Source organism: Cyprinus carpio, chromosome B17, assembly GCF_018340385.1.
Source record: "Cyprinus carpio isolate SPL01 chromosome B17, ASM1834038v1, whole genome shotgun sequence".
Classification (NCBI taxonomy): Eukaryota; Metazoa; Chordata; class Actinopteri; order Cypriniformes; family Cyprinidae; genus Cyprinus; species Cyprinus carpio.
Genome location: NC_056613.1, coordinates 3,284,864 through 3,305,600, shown reverse-complemented (window position 1 = coordinate 3,305,600; position 20,737 = coordinate 3,284,864). Strand labels below are relative to the sequence as shown.

Sequence of the window (20,737 nt, the reverse complement as noted above, 5' to 3'; positions counted from 1 at the left end):
TTAAACTAATCACACCCTGCTCTCGTTCACCTGAGTTCACCTGCTTTAGTTAGTAGTACATTTAGTTATGTGTTTATTTTAAATTCATGCAGTGACAATGAGTAATGGAGGCAAGAGATACTTTAATAAGAAGAACAAGAGCGGAAACTGGGTAAGATAACTAGCCTTTCCTCCTAAACTGTTAAAGCCTTCATTCTTCTTTAACCTACTAATACATATATAAATATTCATCAACTCGCCTGCTCGTCTTTTCCAGTTTATTCACACTGGTGTGACACAGACTGGACAAACACGTGATCTGTGCACCAGCACAGGTTCAATGCTGGCACATGGAGTTCCTCAAGCCCTGACACAAGCAGAGGAGAGATATCCCAAAATATTCATCAATCCTGAAAAGGTTAGCAATTGCTATTAAAATAAAGTTATAGTGCAAAATATGATCATTTACATGTATTGATTATTACTACAACTACAAAGTACAGCAAACTAAAGCCAGTGCTGGATAGTAATCTGGATTATGTAATCAATTTTCAAAACTTTTATATTTAAAAATTAAATATTCAAAGCATACTACAAAAACATTTTTAATTAATCTCAAAAACATGTAATGGCAGTAAGGTCATAATAATAATTTTTAAAAAATGTTTTCGTTTCGATTCGATGTTTCGAAATAGCTACTATAATTATAGCTGCTTCGCATTCTGAGTTTCCGACACCACCCCTTAGTACATATGATAAATTTATAGCTGCTAGCAATCCCATTACATGGAAAATAGGCTTTCACCCTCGAGGACCACTTCACAGCAACAAAACACTAATATCGTACACTCTGTGTGATTATATCACCCCCCTTTTGCCGCCTAATATAATATGATTATTTGGATACAGTTTTTAACATAATTTTACAATATTTAAATGTAATCAATTATTTTAAAAATATTATTAAATATTAAATTATTATTATGTTAAAATATTAAAAAAATATTTATATCTTTTAATGCAACATTTTTAAAATTTCATAATTTTACAATTTATGAACCCATGTATTCACAAACCCCAGTTTGGAAAACTATCATGTAATGTAATATAAGTAATCAAAAAGTCAGATTATATTACCTAAAATGAGTAATGCAATTGTTTTAATCACTAACTACAATTTTCGTCATGTCTTTTATATTCAGTGATGGACTACAATTAGACTGACTACAAAAAATAATTTAATCAAGCACTGGTTACAGATAGCAAATTTCTGGAGGAAGATTTAGATTTTTTAACTGCACTGTAATCATGCTGATTCATCCTTGTATGAAGAAACATTCTCATGTTGAGGCTTTCTATGGCAGAAAACAATGGGCAGAGAATATCCACTGTCAGCACATGATAACCGCACAGCACTGGAGCACTCTGTTGACGTGTATGATCAGGTGAGCTCATCATAATGATAAACAGTGATTCTATTTGTTATGTGTTAAATCTTTATACACATTTCCCTGTGTATGTGTTCAGGGTTTTGGCCGCAAGAAATGTTTTGATGAGCGTCGCCAGCATAACTCTCATTTCTACCTGTGCCATTATGATGAAGCCTTGAGTCCACTTAGCACAGCAGAGTGGGACCACTCGGCTTATCAAACCGACTTCCTGCCTAAACAGGAAACAGAGGGCAGAGAAGACACACTCAGAAGACGCTTCCCCAAAGATCACTCAGCGAGGTCTCAAATGAACACTACGGCTCAGGCTGGGGAGTGTTTCATGTGGTTTGGGAGGGATGACTCTATCCAGAACACTCCACTAAGTGTACTAGCAGTCGCCAACCTCTCATTAACCCCCTAAATAACACAATCAGAGATGATCAGACAGCAGTCAATGTTTGTGCACTAAGCATGATACTCTAGAGTCATTGTCTGCTTTAACCAGCAGAGGTCAGTGTCCTTTTTGTCTGTCTATAAACTGGTCAACTGGCAAGATCACTACTATAGCTTTGCAGGGTCACAAATTCTGAAATCTGTAAAGAGTATCAGTGTTGAATGTGATATACTGTATAATAAGAAAAAATCTACATTTTCAGCTCAGTTGTATGAAAAAGAATGATTTATTAAAGCTTATTTATTAAGCTTATTGTATTTCTTGTATTTATCAACTTTGTCAGCCTATATGTATTAGAACAAACTTGTCTCAGAAATAAATAACTGTGACAAGAATTACATCAGAAATGGTGTTATCTTATTGACATATTGCCTTTTTTTTAATATTTGGAATTTTTGGTATACCAGCATAATATTTAATCTTATAACTTATTTTAATAAAAACTTTACATAATTGCTATAGGCACAACAATATAAAAAATTAATAAAATAAAACAATATTAAAACTACTAATAAAAAAGTAATAATACTAAAAATTAAACTATTTTATATTACCAATATAAAAAAAATAACTATTAGCTACCTGTAATACTACTCTATACTTAATTTTTGTTTAGTTGATTTTTGCTATAGGCACAACATTTCTCATTTTTGTTTAGTTGAACTTGAAATACTAAAGTACCTGAAGCTTAATAAACTAAAACCACTAATTAAAAATTAATAAAAAAAACTGTAATGTTTTTTAAATAATAAAAATGAAATGAGTACATATTAAAACTACTAAAACTTTAAAATGAAGGTGAAAACAAAAAATGTAAAAAAAAAAATGTTACTTAACATATCAACAAAAAATATAATGTATCGAACAGTGAGAATCAGCGAGAATCACAAAATTAAATTGGCATTTTACTCACCTGATGTGGTTCAAAGCAAGAAATGGGGATTTGTGTGGATTTAAGGGTAAAAATCTCAGCAGGGCAGTGTGACGTTTGGGCTAAAGCTCAGAATCCTGCCTTTGAAAGAGATTAAACAGTGAACGGCGTTACATTATCTCAGCTTCAAAGAGAGAGCATAAGATTGCCATCTTATTCTAGCAGGTGTTGCATTTGAAACGGCAGCTGTATCGCAGTCTGTGCACACCTGGAAAAGAGCAGCGAGGAGAATCCTCTGTGCTTTCCAGATTTCCTTTAGCCACACGTCCAGATCGCAGGAACCCAGCGAGAGATACCGGGAGGAATCGCCGTCTTTGTTTAGCCCACATTTTGAAATGCAATCCAAGAAAATGACATCCAGTAATTAAGTATTTATTTCTTTGTTGGTAATGAAGTTTTGCACATTGCATTTCTTTCATAACCTATTCATGAAAGATAAGCATGTTGCCATGGCGATGGCACAGAGAATTCTCTTAACATTGTCTGTTCTCTTAATATTGTCTGACTTACTCTGGTGCTGGTTCAACTGATAGTCTTTGTTTTTTAAAATGTTAAACTTTGATCTTAATGTTATTTGTCTCTGTGCTGACAGTTAATTGCAATTCTCACTGTTGAAAGATATATTGAAAAATAAATTGCTGGACACAAGCTGATGGATTTGCTGAATGCAGAATAACCCAGTTGAGATCAAAGAACTGCATCTCATTGAGATTCATCTTTTATTGTGCTGCACTCTAAAGGGCTCCGGCGCACCAACAAGCATTTGAGTTGTGTGAAAAATAAACAAAGTGCATTTTCTTTCAAAACAGGAAAGTTTTCAATAGATTGTTACATTTCCATTTAAACAAACCTGTTAGGTTTCTATGGCAACTAATGTTTTAACGACAAGAATTTATAAAAAGATAGTCAGATGCCAAGGTACATTACAACATTAGAATGCATTATGTGCTAATAGAGAAGATTAATCAGCATAAATCATTTCTGAATTAAGAGCCTTAACTTAAGGGCATTCCATCACTTCATTTTACTGGCCTCGTTATAATTAAAACTGCTAGATAATGAATTAATGAAACAGTCTGGCATGTTTTACACGAGAGGTCAAGACAAATAATTTAGCCCATACTGTTCTCTGCTGATGAAATAATTAGTGCATCTTAACACTCTAATTAGCCTTTTTTTCCAGACAAGTGTAAACAAGTGTTTCTTTGTAATGCAGAAATTAATTCTGTCTGCAGTTACGTTTCAATACGCGTGAGATCTGCTGTCTAAACCCTACCTTTGATTATAATTCATAGAGCATAATGCGGTTATGTTTTCTCCTCGTCAACAACATCTTTTCCTTGATGCTGTTATTGTGAGATATTGCTCACTGTTGCCTCTCAGCTGCACATCTTTGTTTTTCAGCTTGGCCCTGTGATAACTCTGTCTAACCTTGAGAAATGGCTGCAGGAGACCCGGCACACAGCAGAATAAACCTTCATTGTGATGAAATATTCATTCAAATGAGTTTGAGAGGGCTGCTGCATTAGAATATGTCGTTGTTAAAGATTGCTCACATCCATACCGGTGTATATCAGTCTGAGTGGATGTTAAAACACAGTAAAAACTCAGTGCTTGGTGTCAGAAGTCAGTATTCAGTGCTGCACCAGTTCATTCAAGTGTTTCATTTTACAACCATTTGATCAAGCTACTCAATTGAAGCACGTTCTTTCAAAATGAAAACAAGTATAAAAAAAAGGGAAAAAAAAGAAGAAGAAGAAGCAATTTTTGAATGTTTTAATAAGAACCTAACTAACTAACAAAATAGGATCTAAGAATGTTTGGTTCTCTGAACATTCAAAATTGGAGCATTCCATTTGATAATTTTCCAAGCATTATGTTTACTTTGAATATTCTCTAAATGATCTGAAACCAACAGTAACAATTAGAGGAACATCAAACTAAAATGTTCCAGAAATAATACGTTCGATGAATGTTGTATATAAATAATTTTTATGCTAATGTTTTCAGAACATAAGTAAAGACCAGATAACTTTGAAGGAACGTTCTATTATCATTACTGGAAGAATGTTTGTTCATAACTTTGAGAGAACCTTGCAAGAACGTTCTTTGAATACATTTGAGAACATTCTTTTTAGGGCTTTTTAAACTTGAAAATGTTAAGCCTGGGTCATTCTAAACCTCCTGGGTTATCTTGTTTCACTTTACACACTGCACACAACTTCCAAGGTTAACATACGCTGATGTCACTAGTAGGCCTAGTCTCTGACTAAAAATATTATAATATTCTCATAGTTTCACACTTTACTAACCATGAATTAATCATGGTTTTGCTACATTAACTATAGTTTAACCATGGTAATTGTAGTAAAACTCTGGTTATACAAATGGTACCATATGCCAAAAAACACTACACTTTTAGGATAATAAAATTATTCATTTTATTAAGGGATTTTGTATGTGTATACTTTTCTGTAATTTCTTTTTTCTCTGTTTTGTTCTTATAACTGTACTGCCTCAATGTTTTGATGTTCTGTACTGTTTAAGAAAAAAAGAAAGCAAGAATCAGAAAAAAAGATTTGCAATATACGTGGCCCGAAGTCGCGATCCGAATCAAATGATTTGCGAACCCGCTCCGAAGTTCCAATCTAAATCAAAAGTTAACCCCCTTGTCTTGTTCGGTCATTAGACTGGAAAATATGCAAATAAAATTTGTATCTGAAACTAAGCTTTTCGAAACTCTGAATCAGTTAGATCATTGTCACAAAATAATTCTTTGTTTTAGATTGAGACTTCAAAGTGCATATCACAAATCATTTGATTTAGATCGGAACTTCAGAGCGGGTTCGTGATCCAGATCGGGACTTCGTAGCATGGATCACAAATCATTTAGATACTTCAGAGTGGCTTCATGAATCATTATTCACATTGGTACAATCATTGATTTAGATAGAAACTTTGGAGCGCATATCACAAATCATTTGATTTAGATTGGAACTTCAGAGTGGGTTCAGGAATCATTTTGATTTAGATCAGAACTTTGGAGCGTGTATCACAAATCATTTAATTTAGTTGTGAACTTCGGAGTGGGTTCACATATCTTTTGATCCAGATCGAAACTTTAGAGCGTAAGTTGCAAATCATTTGATTCAGATTGGGACTTCAGAGTACAGCTCGCAAGTCTGCTTCGAAAAGCTCAGTCTCAGGGACATACTTTTCTATTTAATTTAACTCCTCAGGTAATATCAGTGGTATGACTATTTCAGATGTGGCCAAAATTATATACTTATGCTAATATGCTATTTAATTGTTTTATCACGAATTACTGCTAGGGATAATTTAATAGTCGATGGATAGGGAAACACTTCCCTACTAAATTCTTCGCCCTTGTTTCACACTGTACATTAACCCTCTGTTAACATGCTTATTTGCATATTTGCAGCATCAGTGTCATTGATTGGATGAAGGCAGCACACAACTCATTTACATAAAGGTTCTAGTATTGTGCTTCTTCACATTATTTATTGCCAGCTGTACTATTAATTTTTCATGACTGGACTTTTCGGTGGACTTAAGGTAAGATTAAAACACCATTTGACATTCTCTCTTCAAACAGCTGTTTAGCACTGCAATGCCGGGGTTAAACAGTGGGTTTAGAATGACAATGATATTTCAAGTGGGATGATCTGTTGTATTAGGGCACATTTTAGGCCTCAGATGTTGTTTTAAATGAATTACACGTGGTTAATTTTATTCCATATCGGTTTAAATATAATACTATTTTTTAGGCCTATGAATATTGTTTTTCTACAGTTTGTAAATGAAGCATATTATACATTTAATGAACACCATTCATGTATCCGCCTGACCTGAGCTCATATAGCTAATATGCCAGTAAACAACGTATTTATTAATTTTATGTTAATCATGTCAGAAACTGCAAACTTGGTATATGACTGTTGAGTGAAACCATAAAATCAACTGCTTCCTTCCCAGGAAGGACGTTCTCTCTCTCTCTCTCTCTCTCTCTCTCTCTCTCTCTCTCTCTCATATCTATATATATATCTCTATATCTATATCATATCTATATATATATATATATATATACACACACTAGTACTGTAAAGCAAAGAGTCAAAGACTAACCTTAAGAGTAAAATGAATGAATGAAATCCGCATTTTGTGCCCAGAGAGGCATAATGTTCTGAATTTGGGAGAAATGTACAGTGCTGCGAAAAGGTTTTTGCCCCCTTCCTGTTTTATTTATTTATTGTATATTTGTCACACTTTAAAGATTCAGATTATCAAACAAATTTTAATATTACAGAAAGATAACCTGAGTAAATACAAAATGCAGTTTTGAAATGATGATTTCATTTATTAAGGGAAAAAAAAAGATGTCCAAACCTGCCTGGCACTATGTGAAAAAGTAATTGCCCCCTAAATCTAATAACTAGTTGTGCCACCCTTGGCAGCAACAACTGCAATCAAGCGCTTGCGATAAATAGCAATGAGTTTTTCACATCGCTGTGGAGGAATATTTGCCCACTCTTCTTTGCAGAATTGTTTTAATTCATCCACACTGGAGGGGTTTTTGAGCATGATTGGACTGTTTAAGGTCACGCCACAGCATCTCATCGGATTTAAGTCTGGACTTTGACTTGGCCACTCCAAAACCTTAATTTTGTTTTTCTTGAGCCATTCAGAGGTGGACTTGCTGGTGTGTTTGAGATCATTGTCCTGCTGCATAACCCAAATGCGCTTGAGCTTCAGGTCACAAACTGACGACCAGACATTCTCCTTCAGGATTTTCTGATAGAGTGCAGAATTCATGGTTCAATCAATTATGGTAAGTCGTCCAGGTCCTGAAGCTGCAAAGTAGCCCCAGACCATCACACTTCCACCACCATGTGTGACTGTTGGTATGGATGTTCTTTTTATGAAATGCTGTGTGGGTTTTATACCAGATGTTACGGGACACACACCTTACAAAAAGTTCAGCTTTTGTCTCATCAGTCCAATGATTATTTGCCCAAAATTCTTGGATAATCAACATATTTTTTGGCAAATGTGAGACGAGCCTTTGTGTTCTTTTTGGTCAGCAGTGGATTTTGCCTCAGAACTCTCCCATAGATGCCGTTTTTGCCCAATCTCTGTTTGTATTGTTGAATCATGAACACTGATCATATTTGAGGCAAGTGACGCCTGCAGTTCTTTAGATGTTGTTCTGGGTTTTTTTATGAGCTCCTGGATGAGTCGGCGTAGTGCTCTTGGAGTATTTTAAGGCCGGCCACTCCTGGAAAGGTTCACCACTGTTCCATTTGTTTTCTCCATTTATGCATAATGGCTCTGAACGTGATTCACTGGAGTCCCAAAGCCTGAGAAATGGTTTTATAACCCTTTCCAGACTGATACATGTCAACTATTTTGTTTCTCATCTGTTCTTGAATTATTTTAGATCGTGGCATGATGTGCTGCTCTTTAAGCATGCTTCATTTTGTCAGACATGTTCTATTTAAGTGATTTCTTGATTCAACAGGTCTGGCAGTAATCAGGCCTGGGTGTGGCTAGGGAAATTTAACTCAGCTTTATAAAATAATGTTCTTAATCACAGCTCTTTCATGATCAGGAGGGGGCAATTAATTTTTCACATAAAAACAGGCAGGTTTGGACAGCTTTTTTACCTTAATAAACTAAATCATCATTTGAAAACTGCATTTTGTATTTACTTGCATTATCTTTGTGTAATATTAAAATTTTTTTTGATAAAAAAAAAAAAAAAAAGTGTGAGAAATATGCAAAAAAAAAAAAAAAAAAAAAGGCTCTACATAACCTCACCAAAACACAGTAAATAAGGGGGGAAAAGAGAGAGAAAAGGATGTGGGGGATTTGTTAGGATGAATGTGTGTGTGTCCTACAAAAAAAAATGTTTATTTGAAACTTATTGGCCCGGGTTCACAAACGGGGCTTAGCTTAAGCCAGGACTAGGCCTTAGTGAAATTAAGATATTTAAGCAACTTTTACAAAAGTGCCTTAGAAGAAAACATTAAGGTGTGCATCTTGACACAAAACAATGACATTGACATATTTTAAGATATGTCAGAGCAAGATATTTTCAGTTGAGACAGCTTAAACATGCATTTTAGTCTGGGATTAGCTTAAGCCTTGTCTGTGAAACCAGGGGTTTATGAAGTGCATTTGCAGTTGAGTCAAAAAAGACAATGTCTTATGGAGAAGAGAGACATTCTGTGGATAAAACATGTGCATCAATAACACACGGACATTTTATTATCCAACTTTCCTGCATATTTTTATTCAATATCACTGTATTTTATATTGTTCTTTTTATGCTGCATTTTTTGGCATGTGTTTACATATTTTTGAATTACATTATCTGCATTTGCACTACAGTATCTGCTGAACCACACACATCTATATGATTTACTGTCAATATTTATTGTTAATTAGGGAAAGTGTTTGTATTTATTGGCTACTCAGCCTGATGTCAATGTGGCTGTCTCGTAAAGATGTGTTATAGTCTGACCTGATGTGACAATAAACTACTTTGATTTTGAAATATTAATTTACCTCCAACTGAATGATGTGAAGAAAAGCACTGACATACCTCTCACTGTTGCCACTGTCAATTATGAATGATGAATATTTTAATTTTTAAAGAGGAAACAAAAAATACAGAAATATTTCAGATTCAGTACTATTTCTAGGTCACTAATCAGCTCTTTTCACTTAATTTTTTTTCTCTGAAAAAATTATTACATTCAAATTCAATATAATCGCAGACTAAAATATATAATTTGACATAAAGGAAGACAAACAATGCGTTATAAAAAATGAGCTCTCACAAAAATCAACACCAGGGGTCAAATATGAGAGAATTTCCACTACTCTGCGACAGCAATCAATGCTAGTGTTCCGCAGGCCTGCTGTGGTCAAACTGACCAGTGCAAACGCACTCGATGTGGGCGTGACCCCGCGCTAACCGCGCCGCTATTGGTCAGCTCAATCCAAAGCCCCGCCTCTTTCAAAAAGATACAGAAAAAAGAAAAGGAAAACAGAGAGACATCTCAATCCTTGCAACTGGGGAAAAGAAGAAACGTAGTGCACCATAGTCTTCGAATCACCTCCTCTCTTTTTTTAAACCCCTTAAACCACCTTCTTGCGCTCTGAACCAAACTGAGCCTCATCTGTAAGTTATTTCAATCACCAGAGCCAAACATCACATTCAGATATTCAGTTTTGGGCCACGCTGGATTAAGTTTTGTAGCATTTTAAAGGTGAGTCGTTAATCATGAACGCTTCTACGTTGTATCTGAGCAGCGGATTGTTTCTTTATGGATATATGAACCCGATATCTTCATACATACATAAGCGTTTGTCGAGGTAAGGTATAAGATGCACTCGCCGGTTGTTGGTTTGAGGAACCAACCCCGGCTTTTGCTCCGCGTGTTCCTCCCTCCCACCATTTTTTTTATTATCCTCCTACAACAAGGAATGATTGGTCTTCTCTTCGCTGTGTTTCTAATATCCGAGGACATCTTGAGCCACTCAGCGACAAAAATATTTAAAAACACTTACACATTCTCTCTTATACCCGTCTACACATTATATCCTCATATTTCTGCATTATTTTACAACATTTCCTCCATAACAACAATTGTCACAACAATGTAAAAAACAGCTTTATTAAAACTGTTGACATGTTGCATGTTTACTGGTAGCATTAGCTTAATGTTGCATGTCTTTTAAGGGCACTATATAAGGAAATGTACAATTTGAGAGAATGTGAATGTAATATTTAGTTGATAATGTATGACAAGGTTGCTAAATAAGGTTTTGGCCAAGTCAACAACCCCTATTATGATGTAGTTTTAAAGTTTAGTCTGGTTGCTGAACTTGTTATATACACGTTTTTGAAGATTTGTGATGATTCCTTACAGATTTAAAACAAGATATTAAGAAATGTGTGAGTGTGTGTGTGTGTGTGTGTGTGTGTGTGTGTGATGCCCCTTTGTCTGTGCTGGAGGAGAGGGGGTGTGTACAGATGTTCTCTACCAGGACATCTGCTGTTTCTAAGGGCTTTGTCAAGGGCCCTTTCAAGGAGGTGCCGGGGCCCGAAAGAAAATGTTACTTTTCCTAGCTTAACTCTGCAAACTATCAAATGCGATGCAGTCCTTGCTGGTTTAATGGGATGCAATGCATGTGTTACTCACTAGCAGTTATGTATTCTCAGTAGGTTACATGTTTGGGTTTGACGACTGGAGACCTTGATTTCTAACACGTCCATTATGTTTCCCGCTGAGAATTCTCCCTCCCTCCCTCTCTCTCTTTCTCGCTCGCCCCGGAGCACTCACACATCACACACTGAATCATAGTGTACATGGCAGCATACGAAGCAGGAAGACATTTATTAGAGTCAGACAGGAAAATGCAAAGGGCTTCTTTAATATTTATGGCATCCTGTTCTTCAGGTGTGCGGAGGGAATGTGTGCATTCATTTATATGTTGCTTGGATCAATGGTTCTCAAGTGGTTTTACACTGGATATCAAGTGGTGACCCAGTACAGAAATGTTTCTTGAACAGAAATGTCCTTAAATTCATTAATAATTTAAATCACATTAATAATTGACGTATTTACCTCAAAAATACCTGTTGTAGATTCAACAGATTTAATGTAGTCTGATGAATATTTTCTCGTACCTTTCATGGTGGTGAATTTGCACCAAAATGCCATAGAAGTATCTTCTCTTTCTTTTTAAAAGTTGATAAGCCTGTTTGTTTTGTTGTCCTAATTATGCACAATTATATAGGTCATGACTTCACACTTTATGGCCGCTGTGACCGCTGATTTGTTTTTTCCTGTTACAGGTATTTCAGATATGTTCCTACTTTTAAACAACTTCATCTTTTGGATTTATGGTGCTTATATTAGCGAATGAAACTATGACTTCTGGAGGCTTCAAACTATGAAGAAGTTATAGAAGAAAAATGTTATAAGATGTAGCCTATGTTTGCCAACAGTAGACTTTCATGTGTTACATCTTTACATTTACTAAAGTGTCATGCAACAGTTAGGCCTGTTGGTATGTTATGAAACTTATAAAGGACATTTTTCATACACTCATGTGTGTAACAATATTAAGATAAATGCATTTGATGTAATGGAAAACAATATTCACATTCAGACAAAGTTTTTGTTTGCATACAATGCTGTTTAAAAGTGTGGGGTCTGTAAATCTCTGTAATGTTTTTGAAAAAAGTATTTTGCTCACCAAGCTGCATATATTTGATCAAACATATAGTAAAACAGTAGTATTAATAATATTTTTACCATTTCAAATTTTAATCTATTTTAAAACGTCATTTATTCCTGTGATGACGATTTTTCAGCATAATTACTCCTGTCATCAATGTCACATGATCCTTCAGAAATCATTCTAATATGCTGATTTTCCGTTCAAGAAATTTATTATCATTAATGATGAAAACAGTTCTTTGAATTCAAAGTTCAGAACAACAGCATTTATTTGATTTTTTTTTTTTTTTTTGCAATAGTGTAACTTTTGATCAATTTAATACATCCTTGCTAAATAAAAGTATTAATTTCCTAATAAAAAAATCTTAGTGACCCCAAGGTTTTGAACAGTGGTGTACTATATCTTTCATATTTCAAGGTACAGTAGAACATATGATAGTCATGTTTAATTCATATTTTTCATATGGGCTGCATTCATCGGCTTAGAAGTGTTGTGTTGTTTGATAGCATATGTGCTGATCTGTGTGTTTTCCAGCCTGTAGTTTTGTCTTTTACATGTGAGCGTGTTCTTTCCCGGAGGCAATAATAACACAATGAACATCTAGTGTAGCTCTTTTTACAGAATGTTGACATTCCTCCGTGAGCGGAGCACAGAAGTGAAATGAGTTTGTTTTTGAGTGAGTGTAACGTGAATTTTAAAGAGCGACGCTCACTTGAGTGGTACAGAGAGGATGAATATGAATGATTTCTCCTCAGTTTAATACCTTGTTTAACACACACTAATATGGCCTCTCCTGCATATATTCTAGTGTAGCATTCCGGTGATTTCTCAACAGTAGAGAACTGAAAGGACGTCTGACGGTGTCTGATAGGAAGGTAATTGGTATGAAATTGGAACATGGCATCAGCCTAGAGCTGCAGAATTCAACCTTTATTTCATTCGCTGCTCGTCTGAGTCTCGGGGATGTGTCTGGCTGTCAGTCAGAATGTGATGAGATTCAAGCTTAAATGTCTTGAAGAAAAGATTCATTCAATTCACTATATTCCACTAGATCCCCCTCTTTTCTATGTAAGAGTAAATTTATAAAGAGACTTTGAGGAGTGAAAAAAGTAATGGAATACTGCAGGAAGTCGTCAGTTTTCTGGTCTCTGTTTTGAGTGGTTTTTGTTGTAGATGTCAGTGAACCTCTTCTGTTTTGTGATCTCACACTCTTTCTCCTGCCAGATTCAGTTGTAAAGGAAATGCTACAGGCTTTGCTTCCTGTTTCTTTCATACAGCCATGAGGTCCTCCATGTGCTTGACCAGGGTGGAAACCCTTAGTGTAAATTTGCCTACAAAAAAAAAGAATTTGGTTCATTTAGCATGGGTGCTTTACTGTGTAACTAACATAAGTTATAATTCTGTTTGTGATAAACCCATACATGTATAGACATTTTGGCCAATAATGATAAAGATGTTATGATGATAGACGTCTGATAAATCCATACTGGGGGTTTTTTCCATAAAAAGCAAATTAATTTCCTAAAGCTTCATTTTAGGTTTGTAGAGATCTTTTATATGATGTTATTACTTTTCTTTCTGTACCTGTACACAAACTGGTTTTGGAGATTTAAAATATATATATATACATTATATCTATAAACATTATATATGCAGACATAGGAGCTGCTTGCACAGAACCTATTTTTTTTTCACAGTGTTACATTTCTATTGTTTTTTTTAAAATCATCACTAGACCTTGCATTTTTCTTTTTATTATTTAACTTTCTTTTTTATTGTTTTATAAACATGTACCATTAACATTCAATCATTACGCTCTCATCTCATGTATTTTGCAGCATCTCCCACATGAGCATAAAGTTTTTAGAACACTGTTCGTTAAAAGTACATTTTTTAAAAAATGCATTTCTAGATAATATTTATTACACTGCGCCATGTCTTGTGTTTTTAAATGCAAAAATTGTCTTTCCATTGTTTTGTGTGTGTAATCAAGCACTAGACATGCGTGTTTAATTGTTGCACTCTCATCACACGTCTTTTGGAGCATCTCGCACTAAAAACTCTACTCAAGTTAAAAGTAGTTCAACTTTTAAGGCAGAACAGGCAAAACCATTGTTTCTACAGGCAAAACCAATGGTTTTTTCATTCATTGGTAATTTTTTTTTGTTGAGATTTTAAGCTATTTTGCTTCCATAACATGTCTTTTTTTCTGATTAGTGACAAATAAACAAGTTTTTTTTACACATTTAGGTATTAATTTTTATTGCACTGTTATTTACATCATTAGATTTCAATTATGTGTCTTTAAAATGAGTAAAATGTCTTTCTCAAAATTAGTTTTTTTCATATGTGCTGAGTCAGAAAAATCTGCTTTAGTAGCACTGACACCAAACCTTCAAGTTTTATTTCTGTCTATATTCTACATATTTTAACAGAGGGGTTTGTTCTTATATCATTCACCTGGTTTATATAAAATTTTATTCCTAAAAACATTATTACATAACAGTCTGTTATTACATAACAGTCATAACGTATTAATGAAATGTATTAATTGACTGGTGAAATTGTGATATTTATCCGTTTTCAAATTCAGATTTTTGAATTTTGAATACCTTAATAAATGCATTTCTATTGTTTTTAAAAAAGTACACCATTTAAATAGTAAAAACATAAGATGTGCTTCAATGATGTTGAGGATACTGATAAAATTGGCTTAAATTGGCAAAAAAATAAGCAATAATCACTTCTGTTTCCAATACTGCTTGTTCAGACTGATATGATCTATTACCAATATATTGTACGACTAAATTGTTCTCTTGAATCTTTTGGCTTTTTATGAGCATGTTGAGCATCTCCGACAGATAAGAGCATAATAACCCCTCGTCCTCTCAGGCTAGAGCAGATGTCCTTTAAGTCAGCCTTCTGAAAATGTCTGAAATTGCTGATGAATGTTCAGTATTAATCGCTGAGCTGAAATCATTTTGCGCGGTAGGAGGCGATGTGAGCAGTCTCTCCTCCACGCTATTAAAGTTCGACTCCAAGAGCGAGAGTCAAAGCAGGGTCACTGAGTTCAGCGTGTTATGAAGGGGTCAGCGAGGCAAGGGGCCCCTTCATTGTGCTCGGACTGTCAGGGGTCGCTTAGCTCATATAGCTGTGACCATCACAGATCAATACAGCCATCACGGAGGTATTTGTGGAGTCATATTATAAATGCCGGTTCGCTTGCTTTTGCTTGTTGCCTTGTATTGTGGTGTTTCTGTGATGCATGTGAGGAGGATTCTGTCCTACATCAAGAGGAAGAAAGTGAGAGATATGACTGAGAAAGAAAGTGATGCGTTTGGAGATACAGATGTGTGGGAGCGAGGTCAAGTGTTTGTGATTTCACATGAGGAGGTTTCTGTCCCCGAGAGAGCGGCACAGAGGAACATTTTGTTGATGTTGCGCTTTTGTTGCTCAGAAGACTTAATTGAGCTCTCAATTATGTTTCATTTAAAGCTGAACACTTGCAGCACCAAACATAAATGCAAAAACAATGGCTTAGTTTTCCTGAACACTTCTGTTGGTTAGATGAGAAGTCTATCAGGGAAATTGAGATCTCTGACTTTTGGTTGCAGACTTTGGTGTATCAGTTTGAAAACTTGTTGGCATCTCTCTGAATATCTCTTATACTTGTGCAGTACAAAGAAAAACAAATAAATAAATAAAATAAAATAATAATTATTTTAAAAAATAAATAAATAAATAAATAAATACAATTCTGGCCAGAAAACATTTTAAAAATATACCAAATATATTTTGGACCAGCACGGCGTAATGAAATAACATTTTCAGAGTGATTATTATATTTGGTGTAAACCTTGTGCTAAAGTGCTTTGAAGGGCCAAGAAAAAAAAAAAAAATATATATATATATATATACACATACATATATCTGGACAAAATATATATATTTACATTGACACATTGATTATACACTGATTTTTTATTTTTTTTTAACACAAAATATATTCATTTAAAAATATTTTGAAGTACATTTTCTGAAATTATTTTCTGCCATATGGGAGATTACATTGAAAAAATGGAAAGACATTTAAATCTTTGTCAGAGAGTTTCTCTTTCAGATCTCAGGTCACTTCAGTGTCCTCCAAAAATGTTCTTTTAACAATTTCTTCATGCTGACTTCATACTCTCAGTTATGTTTAGCAGTTAAGTTTCATACTTTCGGGAAAATTAAAGGTAGTGGCAAGTGCGTCAGTAATGTGGTTAACAGCTTAGAACATTTAATCTTGGAAGAATTTGTTTGAGAAATATTGAGATCTCTGGCTTTTGATGATAGACTTTGGCATTTTTGTAAACATGAGCACAGTTTCAGACAGTACTATACGGTCTAGTGGAGAAAATCATTTAATTTGCATTCTAAAAAATGGTGCTGATTCTGAATAGCACAGAAAGTGGTTCATTGGCTTGTAATCATAGGGCAACCTCTTTAAGTGCTATATAGCTCCTATCTTTACAGTACAGCACCTCTGTCAAATAGACTAGCACTGTAGAACCATAAGAGGAACCCTATTCTCCTCCTCAGATTTTAAATATGTTACTTCACACTCATATGTTTGCTATGAATGGGAATTTACTACAGTGGCAAAAGTTGGTTTGAATGACTTTTTTATGCTTTTCTATACTTCTTTTCTGTGCACTGGAATATTTCCTTATTGGGGGCTTTGAGGGCAAAATGGTCAAGAACCACATTATCTTGTGAATTGCACTGTAATGCACTGTATTTTAATGTTGTTTTTGAATCCTTTCCCCAACTAGAGAGTTAGACAACCTTTAAAGAAGGGTTTAACAGGTTCTTTATACAGTAGCAGGGCTATACAGCACCTCGGCGACCTCAAAGAACTGCTTAAGAACCATTTTTTTTTGTGTGTGTAGAGGAAACAGTTGAGATATTAAAGCGATAGAAAGTGAGATATGTGACTCAGACAGAAAGTGATTTGTTAGGAGATAAAGGAGTGAGGTCAAGTGTTCATGACAACTCGGTGGTGTCTGCAAAACAATGTTTAAAACCGTAGACATGGCGCTTTATCTTTAATCACGCTTGAACAGTGACACATTGGGAGTGTTCTCTCTGTTCTTCTAAACTCTTTCAGTGCCTCCTCAGATAACCTTCCAGTATGTTTCCACACACTTTACTGAAGTTGATTTAAAACCCGTCTCCTCTCTTTGTGTGCGTTACAGGAAGTGAGACAGTCCCGCTGCTTTGATGAGCGCTGGCATTTCTAAAGGTCTCTGGAAAAAACAGTTGTGATTGATGATCTGCATATTTAAAATGCCACCTCAACAAAGTGCTCCAGAGCTTTTAAAGACAGAAACATCTTGAGAGCAATCACACAGGAGTTTGAAATTCACTGCTCAGTTTGGACAGGATTTTTAGTTTTTAAAAGAATAAATGGATGCATCTGATAAAGAAAAGACCAGCTCATATTTCACCACAGAATCAAACAGGAGAGGAAAATGCATATTTTTAGGACCATTAGGTTTTTGTTACGCACATTTTTCCAACAAAAGTCATAATGAGAAATAATTCTCAGTTGAAATTCAGTATAAATAAATTCAGTGCAACAAATACAGACTGATCAGACTTGAAATTGTAGTAACTACAAGTCTATATTTGGTTAGTTTGCAAATGCTTTTTATTCCCTAAATATTAAATTAGTTTTTTTTTTTTTTTCATTTTCTTTTAGGCTAAATTATGTGTTTGTTTTTATTTATTTGTATTATTTGATTTATGTATTAATCTATATTTTTATTTGTATTCAGTTCTTTATTTTCATTTATTTATTTAGTTTTATTAAGTTTTATGTATTCTATTTTTAATTAATTAATTTGTTTATTTAATTTTATTATTTATGTAGCTATATTTTTTTATTTTTTGTTATTTATTTATTTTCTTTATGTATTTTCTATCTATCTATCTACTTTTATTTATTTGTGTTTTTATTTTTCTATTTGTTTATTTTATTATTTCTTTCTTTCTTTCTTTCATTTAGGCTGAAATATGACTGGGGTATCACAGTTTTCATGTGATTGAAAAGTGTGTGAAAGAGTTTGAGACTGAGAGAGTGGAGTATCAAAGTGACGTTTAATGAAAACATTCCCATAACAGCTTGGTTTTGCATAACGCTTAATGAATATTAAAATGAAGTGAGGTCAGTGTAAATGTGTCTATTGTGCAGGATAAACACGAGGAACGAAACACGCAAACATCAATCACAGAGAGTCATAACACACACACACACACACACACACACACAGGTGCAGCTGAATCAAAGCAGCAGGTTTGTGAATGGAGCAGATGTAATTCATGCGTTGTGTGAAGGAGTGCTTTAGAAACGCGAGTCTTTGAAGTGGATACAGCTGATGTCTTTGTGTTTCCTCTTTTAGTGCTGCGTGAACCGACACAAAATGTACATCTCAAACTAAAAGCACTTATTATGACTTGTGCAGCTCTTTAGATCAGTCTTGTTGGTAAATTAATTAAACAGAATTACATAAAACAGTCTTTCTGCTAATATTCATCTAGCTACTCATCTAAATGCTACTGCTTTTATTTAGATCGTAAGTTTTTGCTCAGTGTTTCTATGGCAGGTCTGTGCTGTTCTTCCCTCTGACCTTGAACATAACAGTACAGGTCACAGGAAGTGATGGTTGCCTTGGTTACAGAGGATGACCATGGTTAATTATTACTGCATTTGTCTCTTTCTGTATGGAATAATATTGTGATTGTTTATTGTATTTACTGTAGTTAGCTTTAAAATGAAATTCATAATAGTTTAATGTTTTTCTGTTATGATGCAATGAAATGGCATATTACAATTATTAACCTTTTAACAGTGACGGCATCAAATGGTGATACCATAATACATTTGAAATATACTACGGTTAAATATATTTGCTGTTCAGAAGTTTCAGGTCAGTAAGATTTTCATGTTTTTGAAAGAAGTGGCTCATAAACATGAAGGCTGCATTTATTTATTTAGTAAAAAAAACATTGTTAAAGAGCTAAATATAATTTATTCCTGTGATGCAAAGTTGAATTTTCAACATCATTCCTTTAGTCTTCAGTGTCACATGATCCTTCAGAAATCATTCTGATAGGTTTTGGAGCGTTTTTTTTTTTTTTTTTTTTTTTGTGTAGAATGACTAAGTAATGTTTTTCTTTTATTAGTGGTGTTTGTTAAGTCAAGCAAGTATTGCTCATATGATCTGAACCATAAATAAAGACTTGCTTTTTGACCCAGTAAATAACCACCTAGCTACTGGAGGAACACCCTGGCAACCACCTAAAGATGACCTGGAAACCACCTTAGCATCATGACAACACTCATATTTCCTTAAATGGACCTACCCTCATGTTTTTCCAAACCTGTATTATTATTATTTTTCTACTGTTGAATGCAAAAGAAGATGTCTTAAAGAATGTCAGTAACCAAACAGTTTCTAGTAACCACTGACATTCATAGTATTGAAAAAAAAAATTACTATGAAAGTCAATGGCTACAAATGATGACAGGATTTTAATTTTTAGGGGAGAACTGTCACTTTAAATGTGAGTGGTAAGTATAAAGTCTAGTAACCGCTGCATTTCCCCTCCAGATGCCTCATGAGATGCAGGAATAGTTTTAGTCTTCTTTTGCCATCAGTGATCATGATTTTGACAGTGTTTTAGAGTTGCTGTGCTCTATAACTGTAAGGTTTCTTGTGACAGAGTGGCATATTAAACTGTGTGTGTGTGTGTGTTAAGATGTTAGACTCTAATATGCTACCAAAGTGAGGAGGTGTTAAAGAGCTGGAAAGAGGAGGTCTTGCTTTCACCTCTTCCTGTGACTCAAACACTAATGTGTGCATATTCATGCTCAGGCTATTGTTGCTGCCACACAGGTCAGATCTTTCAGATTACCCAGCATTCAGCTGGAAAAACTGAGTCTATGCTGACCCTGTGACCCACATTGCCTTGAAAAAACAGATTGTGTGTGTGAATGTGTTTGTGCAAAAAAACAAAAACCAAACAGTCAATCAAGGCCAAGGATGCCACAGAAATTGCTTGTGCATTTACTGTGGTCATGGAAAGAGAGATCGGGAAAAGATGGAAGTGCTCGAAAGGATGAGGACTGAGAAATGCAGGATGCCTTTTTTTAATTGAAAATAATCTGTTATGAAAAACCCTTTATAAAACGATCCATCATGCATTTCTTTCATGGTCCTCTCCTGTCTGGAGGGTCGATATTTATCCTTCAGCAGGATGGATGAAATTGAGTCGTGTTTTTGTAGGATGGCTGTGTGTGTGTGTGTGTGTGTGTGTGTCGTGTGCTCTGATCAGTTTCAGGTTGAGTGAGAGGGCACCGGTTCTTAAATCGCTGAAGCGAGATGCGTCTCGGTGAGTTCGTCTCAGCGTGGGACTGGAAGTCTGTTTGTGTCTCTTTCTCAGCTCAGAATCTGACTGAGGGAGACTGGCAGCTCTGCGCAGACACTTTCTGATTTTAAATGATTTTTAAACCTCAAAGGGCCAACAAAACACACAAAAAATGCCGGTTTGAAGTTACAGACTCAAGTCACCTCGAGTCTAGTCAGAATTAAATACAGCATGAAAATTGACCTTGTTTCTGTG

The 20,737-nt window shown here is 34.8% G+C and overlaps 2 protein-coding genes across 3 annotated transcripts in view; both read left to right on the top strand.

Moving 5' to 3' along the window:
• The first annotated feature begins 13 nt into the window (after positions 1 to 13).
• Positions 14 to 2,115, top strand: tex36 (testis expressed 36). The gene is made up of 4 exons (XM_019092426.2): positions 14 to 151; positions 257 to 397; positions 1,344 to 1,424; positions 1,507 to 2,115. Exons 1-4 carry the CDS (start codon positions 98 to 100, stop codon positions 1,828 to 1,830), a joined length of 600 nt encoding a protein of 199 aa, XP_018947971.1. The 5' UTR covers positions 14 to 97; the 3' UTR covers positions 1,831 to 2,115.
• A 7,747-nt stretch (positions 2,116 to 9,862) lies between these two features.
• LOC109076766 (C-terminal-binding protein 2-like) overlaps positions 9,863 to 20,737 on the top strand; it is a 46,374-nt gene continuing 35,499 nt past the window's right edge. Inside the window, exon 1 of one of the 2 annotated variants that reach the window (XM_042743016.1) lies at positions 9,863 to 10,001. The gene's annotated coding sequence lies outside the window, so the exon portion shown is untranslated. Of the gene's footprint in view, positions 10,090 to 20,737 lie in introns of both variants that reach the window. The other variant, XM_042743015.1, reaches the window with a different exon arrangement.